Source organism: Hippoglossus hippoglossus, chromosome 3 (assembly GCF_009819705.1).
Source record: "Hippoglossus hippoglossus isolate fHipHip1 chromosome 3, fHipHip1.pri, whole genome shotgun sequence".
Lineage (NCBI taxonomy): Eukaryota > Metazoa > Chordata > Actinopteri > Pleuronectiformes > Pleuronectidae > Hippoglossus > Hippoglossus hippoglossus.
The window spans coordinates 1082363-1098713 of NC_047153.1; the positions used below are offsets into that span (position 1 = coordinate 1082363).

Consider the following 16351-nt stretch of genomic DNA (forward strand, 5'->3'; position numbering starts at 1 on the left):
TCTTTAATGTAAAAAAGTATTTTATTAGTTTCATTTGTAGAAACAAAGGCTTCAACAATTTTTGGTTTTAATTGTTCAATTAAAAAACGTCATGTTTTGTAACTGAAGGCAAAACCAAATTGTACTTCACACACGTTACTGCAGAGACCAAGAAACTAAAACATGAAATACAAATATTAGATTGTATAACACTTTTAGAAGTTATACAATCTAAGAGTCCACAGAAAAGACGAAGATGCATTAAACTGCAGGTTTATTTTATTGTGTGGATAAGTGATAAGTCCTCTGTTCTGTTTTTGATTTATTCTATTTTATTTAGTTTGGTTCTGTGTTTCCCAAATTAATGTTAATAAATAATATCAATACAATTTTTTTTAAACAACTCTCAGACATTATAAAAGTGGAGGAACCCAACTGGTTACTGATGTTTCTGAAGTTTGAGATAAGAAACTACTGATTTAAAATTATGAATTGTTAATAAAATAATTAATTTACACCTAATAATAAATAAAATCTTGATTCTTGTAGTTTTATCTTAAAATCCTATGTTTTAAAGACGTTTAAATAAATGGAGAGAAAAAGAGAATAAATATAATTAAATTAAAAGCCTGACTAAAAGGGTAGTTAGCTTTTTTTTTTATTCTAAAAGAAAGTATTAAAATAATATAATACTAATATAAGTGTCAGTATTACATCATATTACATAACTGTCTAATCATTGCAACTTGTATTAATTGTTTTATGAATTATTTGCTTGTATTTGTATTATTGTTTACAAGTACAAACTGGGAGTTTCCCATCAAGTTCACACTTTAGTTTTTTATTTTAAAATAAAATAAAATTAATAAGATTAGATTTAAAGTCTGAGTTTGCCTGTAGAATAAAAATAAGTATTTTAAGTGTCACTTTACAGAAACGTCTGATCAGGAGGTTTGATTATTATGTTTTAATCTCTTTATCATTAGTAACAATCTGTTTGTTTCATTATAAAAAGAAATTAAATACGTTTTTAGTTAAATTGAAGTTTAAGGAAAATGTTCCCCTGTCTCCGCCCACCCGGTGACGTCAGGGCTGGATACTGGGAGAGCCGGAAGTGATCCGGACGGATTCGTCGCAGGTTCGAAGCTGAAACTGGAGCCGGAAGCGGAGCGTGGACACCGGGGACACCGCAGCGACTCACCGTGCCCTCTGACCGGAGCCTCAGTCGTCGTGGACGGTGAGTACCTGAGCCCGGGGCCGGGGACGCGACGCCGGACGGCGGCTCCAGTTTCCAGCAGGAGACGTGTTAGCATTAGCCTGTTAGCTACCTGCTGGGAACTGGGACAGGAAGTGACCGCAGCCGGGATCTCAGTGAAAACCCAATCAAACGTGTTTTTATTACAATGTCACGGAGCGTCGAGTCCTCCGGTTCTGACTCGACCGTCACTGAGGTGCTGGCCCCGGGGCCGGAGCCCGAGAGGCGGCGAGACCCTGGAGCTGCTTCGGTTCGGAGCAGAAACCTCCGCAGGAATTAGACCTTCCGGTTCTGGTGGAAAACGATTCAAACGTCACGTGACAGAACCGAGCTCGACCCAGTTCGTCTGGTCCGACATTGACCGGAGAGCCGACTCTGCACCGGGAGCAGCTGCTGCTCGTTCCCCGGAGCAGCCTCACTCCTGTGGGCCTCCTCTCCCTCCTGGGCCCGGGGCGTGCAGCAGATGGGTGCGGTTCTCCTGACACAGGTCCCCGGCTCACGGGTCCGAGCTGGGCCCGGTCAGGAGGAGGCTGCTCCGGGGACACGTCTCCTGACGCATCGTGTCGAGTCAGGATCCAGCGTCAGCACAGGAAGCTTGTTGAGATCCGAGGTCTGGAGAAGATCCAGAATCCGACCAGAACCCTCCGAGTCCCTGTTCAGATCCTGTTTCTAACAGAGGAGTCTTTCTAAAGTCTCGTTGACCTCTAGAGACCAAGATGTCCCTGTTGTCCAGGAAGAAATCCTCCAATCAAAGGTTCAGCAGATTAAACAAATAATGAAACTCAGCAGAAAACACCAAGAACCAACAGTCTCCGTACGAAACCACGTTTAAAAACACAATTCAATCAAAACCTCTTGTGTACTTTCTGCTGCGTCCTGCTACAAACACGCAGGTCGGACCCAACCCGTCATTTGAGGCTGTTTTCAGTGTTTCCACAGCACCTGGTCGTGCACGGAGGTTATTCCGGGTCACATCTGTAACAGCTGTGACGGTAAAGAACACCGCAGGTTTAGTGAATGAATTCCGAGGTGGTGGGTTCTTTTGGTTTAAATGTCCTCCAGTTGATTCTCTACCTCTACATTCAAATAAACGTCTCTCCTCTCTGAAGGTTTTCTTACTGAGCTCCTCAGTCTTACCTCCTGTGTTTCAGTTGGAGTGACGCAGCCTCGCCGAAGATGTGGAAGGCCTCAGCAGGACAGACGGTCAACGTGCCGCTCGACGACGGAGGCGAAGACTGGGAGACCGACCCTGACTTTGAGGTTTCTGTGCTCGCCTCCTCGATTTGACTTGAATCCTCCTCGTTTCATCCTTCCCCCTCCTCACCGCCGCTTCTCTCCCCCGTTCTCTAGAATGACGTGTCGGAGAAGGAGCAGCGCTGGGGGGCCAAGACGGTGGCCGGCTCAGGACACCAGGAGCACATCGAGTGAGGAAGAGTAAAATGTCCCCCCGTCCCCATGCTGCTACATGCATTGTTGAAAGCCCCGTTACGAGTCCCTGTGTCCTCTCTGGGTTTAGTATCCACCAGCTGCGTGAGACGGTGTCGACGGAACACACCAGCTTGAAGCAGAAGGAGCTGGAGACCATGCCCAAGGCCTCGCACGGGTACGGGGGGAAGTTCGGAGTGCAGCAGGACCGCATGGACAAGGTAGAGCGATGACATTAGATGAAGCTGGAACAGTAAGTCAGGGTCTGTGCTCTGTTGACTCCATCGTTCGGAACACTTCACCGGCGAGTTGACGCCATCAACACAGATCAATGATTCTCGATCGAGTGTTTCCACTTCGGTCTGAAGAACGTGTTCTTCTGTGTGAGCTGAGAAAAGCTCGATGGACGATCAAATCTCCTCCTGCTGCTTTTTCCTTTTCCAGGATTAAAACAAGTTTTTCCTGAAGCTGAATTTAAACCAGGTCACTGCCTCCTGTAAACGTGTGTTTTATAAGAGCTCAGTTTGAAATGCCACGTTCGTGTGTCCATCCACACCTCTCTCTCTCTCTCTCTCTCTCTCTCTCTCTCTCTCTCTCTCTCTGTCTCTCTCTCTCTCTCTCTCTGTCTCTCTGTCTCTCTCTCTCTCTCTCTCTCTCTCTCTCTCTCTCTGTCTCTCTCTCTCTCTCTCTCTCTCTCTCTGTCTCTCTCTCTCTCTCTCTCTCTCTCTCTCTCTCTCTCTGTCTCTCTCTCTCTCTCTCTCTCTCTCTCTCTCTCTCTTCTCTGTCTCTGTCTGTCTGTCTCTCTCTCTGTCTCTGTCTCTCTCCCTCTCTGTCTCTCTCTCTCTCTCCCTCTCTCTCTCTCTCTCTCTCTGGGTTGTGTGGTCATTGCAGCGTGAATGTGATGACTGAGCACTGTACACACACACACACACACACACACACGTCACCACTTCAAACCTCTGGCTGTTTCCTGCTCTTTTTTTATCACAGTATCAACACACAAGATAAACATTGTGATTTCCTTCATGTCCTTTTATTCAGTCTGCTGTGGGTCACGACTACCAGAGCAAGTTGTCCAAACACTGCTCCCAGACGGACACGTCCAAGGGCTTTGGGGGGAAGTTTGGAGTTCTAGACGACCGCGTGGACAAGGTACGTCCTGTTTCTGTCCAGCACACAGCCGACAGAGCTGAACCTACAAACTGCTGTGCTGAGTATTTTACTCAGGGACTGTGGACAAAGGAACATTTATAGTCGCACTGGACAGATTTTTGATCACATGTGCTGAAGTGAAACCAGTTTAAAAGCTTTTAACAGTAAAACAGAAAACTGTGACGGGGATCAAACAAACAAACTGGTTGAGTGGGTTTGTTTCTTGTGTCTGGTTCCAGTCTGCTGTCGGGTTCGAGTACGCCGGGAAGACGGAGAAACACGCCTCGCAGAAAGGTGACTTCCTGAATCCACCGCCGCTCTTTACATCCTTTACCTGCCGGGTAGCTTTTGTTAACGCTGGTATCTTTTCCATCTAGAAAACTGTCACACGCACACGTATCATATCAACAGGTGGTCAGAGTGTCAAGGAAAATTGTTTTGTGAACGTCTGGTTTCCAATGTTTATCCTCGATTTGAAACCAGCTTTGAAGTTGAGTCTGACTGATATAGATTTTAGGGAGTAAAACATTTCTGATGTGATACACTGATATAATACATAATTATGATAAATACATTTGTCGTTCTCACGATGACGACGGCAGTGATTGTGTTTCAACTGTTTTCATTCGTGTCAGTTCAAGTACTGATGGAGAGTTTGGCAACAGGCTGCTCCATGACCACTGTGTGCTACCAAGCTGCTTCGCCCTGACCTTTGACCCCTCCCTGCTTCCCTGTGCAGACTACTCCACTGGGTTTGGGGGGCGATACGGCGTGCAGTCGGATCGTGTCGACCAGAGCGCAATGGGCTTCGATTACCAGGGAAAAACAGAGAAACACGAGTCCCAGAAAGGTTTGTCTCGACTTGTGATGGATTCACACTAACACCCTCAGACACGTCGGCCTGAGAGCAGGCGCGGCTTCAGGTCCGGACACATCCTGTTATTTAGCATTTTACCCTCTTCATTCCTCAGCCTGTGTCTGCGCATGTCAGCCCCCAAACGATGTGTTTGTTTTCGTCTTCTCTCGCATGTGAGATGTGAACTTTGATTTGCCAGCGTCTCGGAGTCTGGAGCTCGTTTACGACCCAGCTGGTTTTCTGGGGAAGTGTGACAATGTTAATTCCTATTCTTCCTATAATGGCAGCTGTACACCTCTGTAACATGAGAGGCTCTGAGTTTGTGTGACTTCTCCTGTGAACAACACAGTGAAACCTCAGATCAACTCGCTTCAAACTTAGATTCATTCAATGCTGACGAAGAAGAGGCAACATTTATATGAACCGTTTTCCTGTGAGTTGACTCTACTCTTCTCAACTTTGGACTTTTACAGACTATACGAAGGGCTTCGGAGGAAAGTTTGGCATCGAGACCGACAAAGTGGACAAAAGCGCCATGGGCTTCGAGTACCAGGGCAAAACGGAGAAGCACGAGTCGCAGAAAGGTGGGTTTGATCCGCTGAACCAGACCTGATGTCAGAGGAAGCCTTCGCCTGAGAGTCTGGAAAAACTAAAAGTGAAATTCATTCATGTCTTGCTCATTGTTTTCCACATTGAGCTGTCGCTGCAATAATTCATTATATACTAAATATTTGTTCCTGCCTTTAAATACATTAACATTGTTCAACGACGTGCTGCATGTCCAAGTCTTCTTGGGCAATGACTGTAGAGTGCCCCCTGGGGGCTTTGTTGGCATTGCTGCTGATGTATCATCAGCTTCATGAGACTTGTCTGGACTCGTAGGTTCGTCCCAGCAGATCAGCTCTGTGGCGTCCTGTCTGACACACCTGCACGTTACCTGGTTGGCCCCTGGTCCAGGACCCTGGACCAAGCCCTTGGTCCAGGCCCCTGATCCAGGCCCTTGGTCCAGGCCCCTGGTCCAGGCCCCTGGTCCAGGCCCCTGGTCCAGGCCCCTGGTCCATGCCCTTGGTCCAGGCCCATGGTCCAGGCCCTTGGACCAGGCCCCTGATCCAGGCCCTTGGTCCAGGACCCTGGTCCAGGCCCCTGGTCCAGGTTGTGTGTTGGTGACCTCAGGAATCCTCCACAATGCTGTGCTAAGTGGCTCGTAATCTGATACCGAGGCCACTTTCTGACACGTGCTCCTGGCCTGTGTGAAACAAACCACAGGTGTGAGGAACTTTGAGCTTAATGTCTTGAATGAAAGGTTCTTTACCAATAAAGTTTATTGTTATTATTATCTGCTTTAACATAACGATATAAACTGAGATGTGGTTTTGTTACTTCACTGTTGTCAGGTCAATGCAGGTATTGCACAATAGATCATTTAAAGAATGTTTGTATCAGTGATTTTCGTTTCTTTACCTAATACCGTTGTCAGGTATTTAAAGAACTAAAGAATTATCAACGCATGTCATATTCAGCCACTAGAGGGTGCTCAATCAAACCCACAGACTTTATATAAAGATGGATGTCTCTCTTGCACTTTTGACAACACTTGCAGTCAGTCTGTGAAGTTGTGAACGTGCAGTGGAGCCGTGGTATCGATGTCCCGCCCATACATGCTCTCGACCAACCCTGAGTCAGTCTCAGCTTTCAATCATGACATCTGAGACAGTTTGTGTATCATTAAAACAACTAATCAAAACCAAACTCATCAGAAACATGAAAAAGACAGAAATCATCTTAGAGAAACATTGATTGAACACGTACTTTTAGACTTTTAGTTTTGTCCATGTCCCATCTGCTCACACGGAGGAGGCAGGTTTGACCGAAACTGACTCGTCTCCTCAGAGGACAGGACGTCTCTGAGGGGCTTCACAAGAAAACAAGAAACAAGAAAAATTATACTTCCGCAATAAAACTGGTTTCATCCATGTCATGCACACAAACCAGAAGTAGTCAGAAAACACAAACTGGTTTCAGAACTAACGATGTGTTGTCGTCTTTGTGTATTGTGTGTTTTCACAGATTATGTGAAGGGCTTTGGGGGGAAGTTTGGTGTCCAGACAGACAGACAAGATAAGTCCGCTCTGGGATGGGACCATCAGGAGAAACTACAGCTCCACGAGTCTCAGAAAGGTACTGATCGGGTTTTCATGGGTTTTCAGAGACGAGCATCTGGAATCTACCTGTTTTAATATGAGTGTTCATATAAAACATTAAGATCCTGACGGAGCAGCTGCCTCGCTCACACTACTCATGTTTCAGCCTGATTTTCCAGTTATAGACACATTTTGAAACTTTCCCTGGTTAAAAACCATCAAACTTCTCAATTGACACGTAGAACTTTGAACGAGGAGCATTTCCCCCTCAGTGATCACAAGCAGCCTGAGTTTCGCTTGTATTGTTTTCACTGTAAAAAACGTCCCTCTCAGCTCGGATGTGGTTTCATCTGTGGTATGTGGATTTGCTCGTTCAAAGGTTGACGACTTCCTCAATCTGCGGTTTAGAAAAAAACAGAAAAGAAGGCGGCTCAGAAAGAGGAAGAGGAACCAGAGCGCAGATTTATATCAGCGTGTCGGACTCGGCACTGAATCTCTCACACACAAGATTAGAAGAAGATTATAAGTTAATAATACAAAGATAGAAGCTTTGTTCTCTTCTAAATCAACTCTTGCACTGAGAAGAGTTGAGACTAGAATGTGTCTCCATCACGTCACTAACAACGTGTCCTCAACCTCAGGGCAGGTGTGTCATTGTCTTTGAATATGTGTGTGTTGTTTTGTGTGTCTGTCCATATACGTGTGTATGTCTGTGTGTTGTGTTGCAGGACTATAAGCGTGGGTTTGGAGGGCACTATGGGGTAGAGGAGAGGCGGGACCAGTGTGCCTCGGCTATGAGCACAAGGAGAGCCTGGCCAAGCACGAGTCCCAGAAAGGCACAGACCCCCCCCCCCCCCCCCCTTCTCCCCAGACACTAACCCTCAGCCTGATGCTTCTGCTCTGGCTCCATCTTCCCAACAGCTGCTTTCTTTTAAGAGACAGACCCCCCCCCCCCCCCCCCCCCCCCCCCCCCCCCCATTTGCAGCACCAACTCATTAACACCAGAGGACGAGATGTTAAAACATAACGCTGGTGTAGATGTACACATCAATACTTCTCGCCAAAGTGTCTGTGTGGCCCCGCTGGCCCCCGCTGGCCCCCGCTGGCCCCCTCTTGGCAGCGCCACTGCATCCAGCTGACCTTTGAGTGGTCATCAAGACCAGAGAAGTCTTATATGAATACAGACCATAAAGTTCTTCCTCTGGTGTTTACACATCATAACAAGACCTCAGTTTCATGATCCTAAACCCCCCCCCCCCCCCCTGCTGTTTCCATCACTGCTGAGACGCTGTTTGTTAGCTTGCGCATGATGTCATTTGGCCACAGTGCATTTTATGGAGGCTTCTGACTCAAGATGGCTGCTTGACTCCAAGTGTCTGTTGAGATTCTCCCGTCTGTGTCTGCGTCACTTTTTATTTCCTCTGCAGGTTTGCATGAGCTCGTCAGCCTGTTGTCTGATTCCAGCTGTTTCCTCAGTCGACTTCATCTGAACTGTCTCAGACCAGAGAGGGTTTCACACCGACGCCATGTTGTTAACATAGTGTGTGGTTGTGAAGGACGATGAAGAGTATAAGTTAAATACAATAACCTAGTCAGTGGTTGTTTGTGGTCTGAGCTGGAGAAACGTTCTGATGGAGCCGACTGTGGCTGAATCTTTAACGAGCAACAGAAAATCACCTTCACTTGTCTCCTGTCGCCAGATTACTCAAAAGGATTTGGAGGGAAGTTTGGTGTCCAGAACGACCGCATGGACAAGGTAAAGTGTGTGTGTGTGTGTGTGTGTGTGTGTGTGTGTGTGTGTGTGTGTGTGTGTGTGTGTGTGTGTGTGTGTGTGTGTGTGTGTGTGTCTGTGTGTGTGTGTGTGTGTACAGGGCTCTGTCTCATGTCTTTATCTCTCTGGTGGACAGAGCGCAGGGACGTTTGAGGACGTGGAGAAGCCGACATCATCTTATCAGAAAACCAAACCTGTGGAGGCTGGTGAGCGTTCATCCGCTGTGTTTAACAACGTCTAGCAACACGTTGTGAAGTCGTCATCACGTCTTCTCTTCTTTCTCCAACTCGCCTCCCTGCTCAGTCGGCAGCGGCACAGGAAGCATCAAGGCTCGCTTCGAGAACATCGCCAAGCAGAAGGAGGAGGAGGACAGGAAGAGGACGGAGGAGGAGCGAGCGCGTCGACAGGCCAAAGAGAAGCAGGAGCAGGAGGAGGCGCGCCGTAAAATCCAAGAGACGCCCAAAGCTCCGTCTCCTGCGCCTGCTGCGAGTCCCAGCCCCACCCCCAGCCCCACCCCACCCGTCCAGCCCACTGCAGCACCGGCACAACACGTGAGTCCTGATGGTTTCCTCTCCCCTTCTGTGAAGTTCTAACATTTAGCTGCTCTGTCTGTGTGTATCTGATCGAGTCGTGTCGCTCTCTCCTCTGAGTCTGGGAGGGAGGCGGAGTTAACACCAACACACCCCGGGAAAGGCCCCGCCCCCACTCGAGGCGATAAACGACAATAAGTTTGAGAAGAATGGCAAAGAAACCTGAATACAGGGTCTCCACTACGTCCCACTGCTGCAAAGTGACTAGTGTCAGTCTCTGTCTTTAAGAAACTTTAATTCAATTAAATTTTATTAGCATAGCGCCAAATCATTACATACATTATCTCAAGGCTCTTTACATGTTAAGGTCCAGACCTTAAAACTATAGAGAAACAACAGGTCCCACAATGAGCAGCTCTTTGGCAACTGTGGAGAAAAAACCTCCTCATTAACTGGAAGAAAGAACCAAACTCAACGTGGGCGACATCTGCTTCGAGCGGTGAGAGCGTTACATGTAGAGATGGTGTCTGGCTCCTGAACACAGACTGGGAGCTGGTTCCCATGATCTGAAGCTACCTGAACATTACTGCAGTTTTCTTTGTTTGATTGATTCGCTCCAGAGTTTATGAGACAAGTGCCCGGACATCAGAGTGACCGGTAACATGGATCCAACCCCTTAGATTAATTAATACATGAATATGATCGTCAGTTTGTGTGTGTGAAAAGTCATTATTGTGTTCTGACAATTTCTCAGTTGGCTCAACAGATCATTTATTACGTGTCTTGTTAGGTCGCAGAGGAAGCTTCCCCCGAAGCAGCTGAGAACGGAGAGCAGCTGTATGAGGCCGAGCCACAGAGTCAGGTCGACCAGCAGGAGGAGCTGTACCTGACTCCTGAGGAGACCAAAGCCGCAGGTAAAGCTCTCATGGCGTCTGTGTTGATGTAGAGACTAAGATGCACGAGAGAAGAATCACTCATCAGCTTTCTGCACTGTAATCGTCTGAGAGGGAATAAAACTGAAAAGGTTGAGTGGGATACAACTTTAATCATTAAAACTCACACTCACCACAAAGAGAGAGCATCAGCGATACGAATCCTAATGTATAAAACCAGCCAGTCATGTATAGACAGTTCCAGAGTGACAGACTTCTGTTCTCCTGCAGACACGCAGCAGTACGAGTACAGCGAGGACCTCGGGGTGACGGCGGTTGCTCTGTACGATTACCAAGCAGGTGGGACATTGAACTTTAAGGTCAAGGGTCACTGGCTGAATCTCAGCTGTCTTGGCGCTAATCGCTCTTTTCCTGTTTCAGCTGGCGAAGACGAGATCTCCTTCGACCCGGATGACATCATCACCAACATCGAGATGATCGACGAGGGCTGGTGGAGGGGCGTGTGCAGAGGCGCCTACGGCCTTTTCCCGGCCAACTACGTGGAGGTTCGGCAATAATGAGCCCTCCCCCTCGAGATGACCCGTCTCCTCGTGCAGGAGAAGAGGAAGGAGACCATTTCAAATCCCTGTTGTTTTTATCCTTTTCACACTTTCCTCTGTTCTCATCATCTGATGCTTCGACGCTGTGTGAGACGTCCTCAGGTCTCCTGTCCGCCTTCCTTTTACCCCCCCCCCCCACCTCTGTCCCATGTTCAGATCATGTCGCTCTGTGCAGCAGCAGACAAGGAGGAAGAGTCATGTTCGACTGACTCGACACTAAGAGAATATATAGAAATCTGGCCACAAAGCTTAGCTCTGCTCTTCTGCTCTGGAGAAGCTTCAGCTCCGGGAAAGAGCTGAAGCTTCTCCAGTTCTCAGACGACTTTGCAAACATTTCCCTCCGGCCTCAGCCACGAGCTGCATTTTGTAGGTTGAAGGTTCTTTTCCTTCACAAGGTTTTGATCAGGTGTTGTCGATTCTTCACGTAAAGCCGCGTTCACACTACATGATTTTAAAGCCGTCAGAATCCCTGTCGGTCTTGTCCTGGGCTTTGAGCCTGAGCTGCTCGCTCTCATCTTTACAACAGTTTCACCTCCTCCACGATCAGTCGGACTCTCCGTGTCTCTTCTCCTCTGTGTGTTCCTCATGTTTGTGGACCCCCCCCCCGTCAGTCAGCCGTGTCGTGTGAACTCAGACCAACAGCAGGTCGTAGTGTGAACTGCTCTGTGATGTGCAGAGTTTGAAAGTCATGTAGTGTGAACTCTGCTTTAAAAAGGAATTGAGTGAAGCCAGTGGAACGCGTCTTGTGCGTCTTGTCTTCACGGTTCGGTAGCTCGACCTTTAATGTCAGCAGGAGCAGTCTCAAGTGAACTAAACCTCCACTCTGGATTATTCTGTATATTGATGCTTGTATTGTGTTCAGTGCATTGACTGTGGACCAAAACACTGATGACTCCTCTTGGTCTGTCTGGGAACCATTTGCTGTGTTGCACAGGAGTTTAAATTCCAGGTTGAAGCTGCACTTGTTGATTTATTGAGCTTCCTGCCGAGTGAATCAGTTTGATTATGTTTGATCAATAACGAGGCTTCCTCCTTTACTGATGCTTCAGGGGCCCAGCTGTCAAATGACAAGCGAAACAGAAACACCATAGTTCATAGTATTATTTGAATCATCTTCATACACTACAGGTTAATTACTGATGTTTAGAATCGTGTACAGAGAGGTGAAGAGTTGTGATGTTTTGAGAACGGTCGTGACGTGTTTTTGTGGATGCTCCTGTTTTTGTGTATGATTTTAGATGAGGAGTGATGACGACTGACGTCCCTCAATTTGACCAACCTGCAGAAAACATCAGTTACGGGAAGAGGCCTTCAGTGTGTTCTCCACAAACACTAATTATGTCTGACAGACGACTCGTCTGCACATCGCAGTAGTGTAGCTTAAACAGGTGTGCGTGCGCGTGTGTGTGGGAGAGAGAGAACTTTCATTGAATTCATCTTTGGGGTTTAATAATAAAAAGTGACCTTTTCAAATGCATTATTTGTATCTGTACCTCTGTTTGCTTGAGTCACTTCATTACCTGCTTGTTCTTTTTTTTTAGTTTCAATAAATAAACTATGAATGATAAAATTGTTTGATTGCATTTTTATGCCTCTTTGACTTTTGAACACCAAATTCAAATGAGTTCATCCTTGAGTCCAAATTTATGTTTGTACCAAATTTGAAGAAATTCCCTGATGGCGTTCTTCAAATATCTTGTTCACAATCGGTTATTTTTTATTGGTTCACTTGCAAAAAAGCCTTTATTTTAAGATTGGTAACATTGTCTCCAAAGTTAGTTTGTTAATTTATTGTTTTTGTTACCTAAACATGTTTTTAGGAAAAGCATGAAGCAGAACCCTGGGCCACTGGTGTGCTAACGTGTCCCAGTGGAGCTGCGTGATCGTGAGTCCAGGGTCACCTCCGCTCGACCACATTCTACCAAATCCTCTTCATCTCCTCTGGATGAAACTGCTGCTCGGCATAAAGGCGGGTGCCTCTCAGGTTCTCCCCCCGTCGCAGTCAGTGAGTGTGTTTAGTCCGACAGACCTGTTTGATATATGCCAGCGCTGTGGTGTCGGGCCGGACTAACACTTGGTGACCCTCCAGAAAAGAAAACGTCACAGATCCAGTTCCACAGCCAATAGTTTTCTCTGAAACGAGTGAGGTGCGTCCTATCTGCCGCTCACTGACCTGCCTCAGAGACCTCGTCCGTCCTGACTTCTCTTCTGGCTGCTATCACTTCCACTGGGGCTCACTACAAATACTCTCGGCCTGTGGTGTCTCTAACGCTGCAGGTGCACTCAGCGCTGAATTCCTCACACGTATTAACGACCCAGCCGTTACAAAAATAGTCACGTACGCAAAGGCTAAAGATAATGCTAGCGGCTTGTATGGCTGTCTACAGACTGCCATGTGGCCCGCCAGTAGTCATCCTCAATACCTCTTCGCCTTCTAAAAACGTGCTGCTGCTTGAATCGCAACATCTAAGACATCAAAGGAATCTTTCCTGGCTAAACACACGGGAAAAGAGAAAGCTACACTCGAGCAAAGCCCTCGAACAACGTGCGATTATTCAAAAACCGTACGTCCTATCTGTGAAATAAAAACACTGAGAATCCCAAGACTTTGCCGAACCTACAGATGTATTTTATTGGTTAGAGTTAAGAGATAGGACCGTGGGAGCGAGTTAGAAAGGTTTGACTGATTTGCTCCTTCCAGAAATGTCCTCTCAAAATGAACATTAGACCCAATGGAGAGAGGCATCGGAGAACTAAAGGTAAAAAAGCTCTGATAGATTTCATAGTGACATTTCTGCGAAGCTAACAAGTTTTCCTATGTTTTGATCTAAAAATCATGTATGACAACCTCCATTGTGGCTTTGAGAGCAGAACACAAAAAGTAGCTGAAAATCTGTCCACTCTCGCTCTAAATGGGCGAGAGACCTTGACTCCCATTCATTTATTTTGGGCTGTTTTTGGCAATTGTTGAGCGAACAGTTCGGCGAATGTCTTGGCAGCCATGGCACACCATTCCCGACGAGCCGCACGTTTGATGTGTTGCATGCATAAGCACACATAATGAACCTTTTATGACATTTACATCGTCTTCAAACATCAAAGGCACAACATGCCCATCATTCTACATAGACTCCCTGTGATCTCACGTTGAAAGTCTGTCATGGAATGCTTTTGATTATAGGTGATGTCTTACCTACATGCACATGCACACACACAAATCCAGAGAACATGATCCAGAGAACACGGAGTCAGAGAACATGGTTCATACAGCAGAAGGCAGGAAGATGATCAGCACCCAGGAAAGGAAGTTCATGGAGACAGACAGGATCAACCAGGCGTTCGTCGCCACGGTGATCATTGAGGGTGTTGAAGAACTGTAGTGCCATGGGATACTGCCCCGATGAGACATTGGACCCACACATGCGGCATCTGGCCCAACTCGTCATCGACGGACTCCCGCTTAATCACGTTCCCAGGGTGCCCAGCGTCCGATTGGCTGAGGCGGTTCGCGTAGCGCTGACATCAAAGTTTGGACCATACATGAACATCCGCCTAGACCTGCAGGACCCGATGAAAGAGGCCGCCATCGCTGAGTGCATCCAGTCTAAGATCATTCAGTTCTCAGAGGAACAACCGTGCTCAGGCTTCGCCACCTTCTGCCTCGGGGCCGTCGCAGGCGCGGTCACAGCAACAGCTGTGACCTTCAGCCTGGGCATGCTCAAGTTTTAGTCTGAAACCATCACAGGGTGTGTGTGTGTGTGGCTCCAGTTCCCCATGTTTTCTAGTAAAAACTTCCAGATGAATACCCGAATCTACTGAAATGCTTCTATTCGAAAACTTGTGCTGGGAAAGTGTTGAACTTTTTGAGAGCCGAAGATCACGAGTCACCACTTGTGTTACATTTTGTCAACGATCTCGTTGTCTTTCACAAAGTGTTTCTTGAAGAAATCGGACTTTGTGTTTATTTTGTCTCATTGACGTTGGAAGTCGTGTTCACAACGCAGGATCTTCAACCGGATTTTTCACTCGCCAACAAATTTGAGATGTAACGTCCTGATCTGAGCCGTATGAGCATCTGATCGACAGTCAGCATCGCTAACAGTGTAACAGTGGAATAATAATTCATAATAATAATTAATAAACAATCTGCTGCACAGCTTCAAACTGTATTTTACTGGTGCAGTAAACACGACATGTGAACGTGCTCCACACAAAGTGCTCCAGTGATGGACACAACACTAGTGCAATATTATATTTATTTCTTACAGTGAATTTTGGTTGCCATACAAGAAGTCTTGAGGATTCGAGGGGAAGGAAGAGTGAAGTTACAGGAAAATTCTCTCTCTTTTCATTTCAGTAATTAGTCGACTCTATGATGATTCAGTAGCACAAAATTACAGCAAACATAGAAACATGAACACAAATCTTTGCACAACATCTTAGCCTCTAATGAAGACTTAATCAAAGAATAAAATCTATTCATGAAAAAAATAAATCAATTCAGAAAATAAATATACAGTAACCCAAATGTCGGACAATGCTAAAGGTGGGATCAGTGTGTTTTGAGAGGGGGGTGGAAGTGGGTCAGTGAGCCATGCGTGTCGTAAACTCGTCCTGGTGAAGCATCACGCCGCCGTGACGCTCTGTAAAGGTTCTACTACACCTACGCAGCTCCACATAGAAAACCAACGGGGACCTGTTGATCCACATGACGGAGTCGACAGCCAATCGTTTTTGCTAGATTCACGTTTGTTTACATATTCATAGCATCATTACTGTTTCCTACCAAGATGACCTGCAGATCTATACTTTCAAACGGGTTACAGACTTTTTTCATCATTAGTTTTTAAAGCACACTCTCCAGACTCTGGGGTTCCAGAGGATGAGGGTCCTCTGGGGTTCCAGAGGACCCTCATCCTCTGGGGTTCCAGAGGATGAGGGTCCGCCGGTCATCAGCAGACGCCTGACGCGGTTTTTATCGTCACTCGAGGCCAAAATATCTCTCGACCGCAGTCGACACGTTCGCTTTAGGCAACAGCTCATATAAACACTGACAAGTGATTGCATCATGATATGTAACTTTAAAATGGTAAAATAAAACACAACCAATGAGATTCAGTCAGAATAAATATTGCTTCTTACATAACCAATAAGTCTAATAATAACAATAATATCCACATTTTTTAAAATCTATATAGTATTTCTGTTTTTGGCAATTTTTGTTCAGATAACCTCTATAAAATTTCATAGAACTCTATACAAATCTTTAAAAATACTGTGCTTTTCTACCCCCTCTGACACGTCGCTGTTAGCTGTAAAATAACGTTCAACAGGAGCGGGATCGTAGCAGCGTCGTCCCGCGCCGGCCTCCATACGGCTAATGTTCACAGAACACAGAGCTTGTGTAGGTTTCATTTGTCTCCTCAGAAAGCTGCACCTACATGAAGCTGCGGAGTTTGATATGAAACCAAACAAGGGTCAACTTGTTCTAAAGTGATTATATATATACACATATATATATATATATACATATATTTGTGTAGATATACTGTGAGTACCTCCAGATGTTGGAGGATGTATCAGACCACATGTGAGGTGTGAGTCTCGACTCAGGAGCTCTTTGTCTCTGTGGAGCGACGACAGGGAGGTGCAGGTGTGGGGGGGAGGGGGGGGGGGGGGGGGGTGAGCATCCTCTGCAGGACGTTGGGGAGAATCCACCAGGTTTGCTTCGGTCGCCACGTCAGCTCCGG

The 16351-nt window shown here is 46.5% G+C and overlaps 1 protein-coding gene and 1 long non-coding RNA gene across 2 annotated transcripts; both read left to right on the forward strand.

The window, feature by feature from the left end:
- Positions 1–1058: 1058 nt before the first annotated feature.
- Positions 1059–10598, forward strand: LOC117751910 (src substrate protein p85-like). Its single transcript, XM_034568958.1, is given in 17 exon segments — positions 1059–1216; positions 2386–2494; positions 2585–2658; positions 2751–2880; positions 3701–3811; positions 4051–4105; positions 4551–4661; positions 5141–5251; positions 6735–6845; positions 7538–7594; positions 7597–7644; positions 8509–8564; positions 8716–8785; positions 8883–9130; positions 9900–10023; positions 10273–10341; positions 10423–10598. Coding segments are annotated over 16 exon segments (1596 nt in total). The 5' UTR covers positions 1059–1216; positions 2386–2410; the 3' UTR covers positions 10560–10598.
- Positions 10599–11342: 744 nt separating this feature from the next.
- On the forward strand, positions 11343–12171 carry LOC117752702. The gene is made up of 2 exons (XR_004612121.1): positions 11343–11550; positions 11592–12171. It is a non-coding gene; the product is annotated as an uncharacterized LOC117752702 (long non-coding RNA).
- Positions 12172–16351: the final 4180 nt, after the last annotated feature.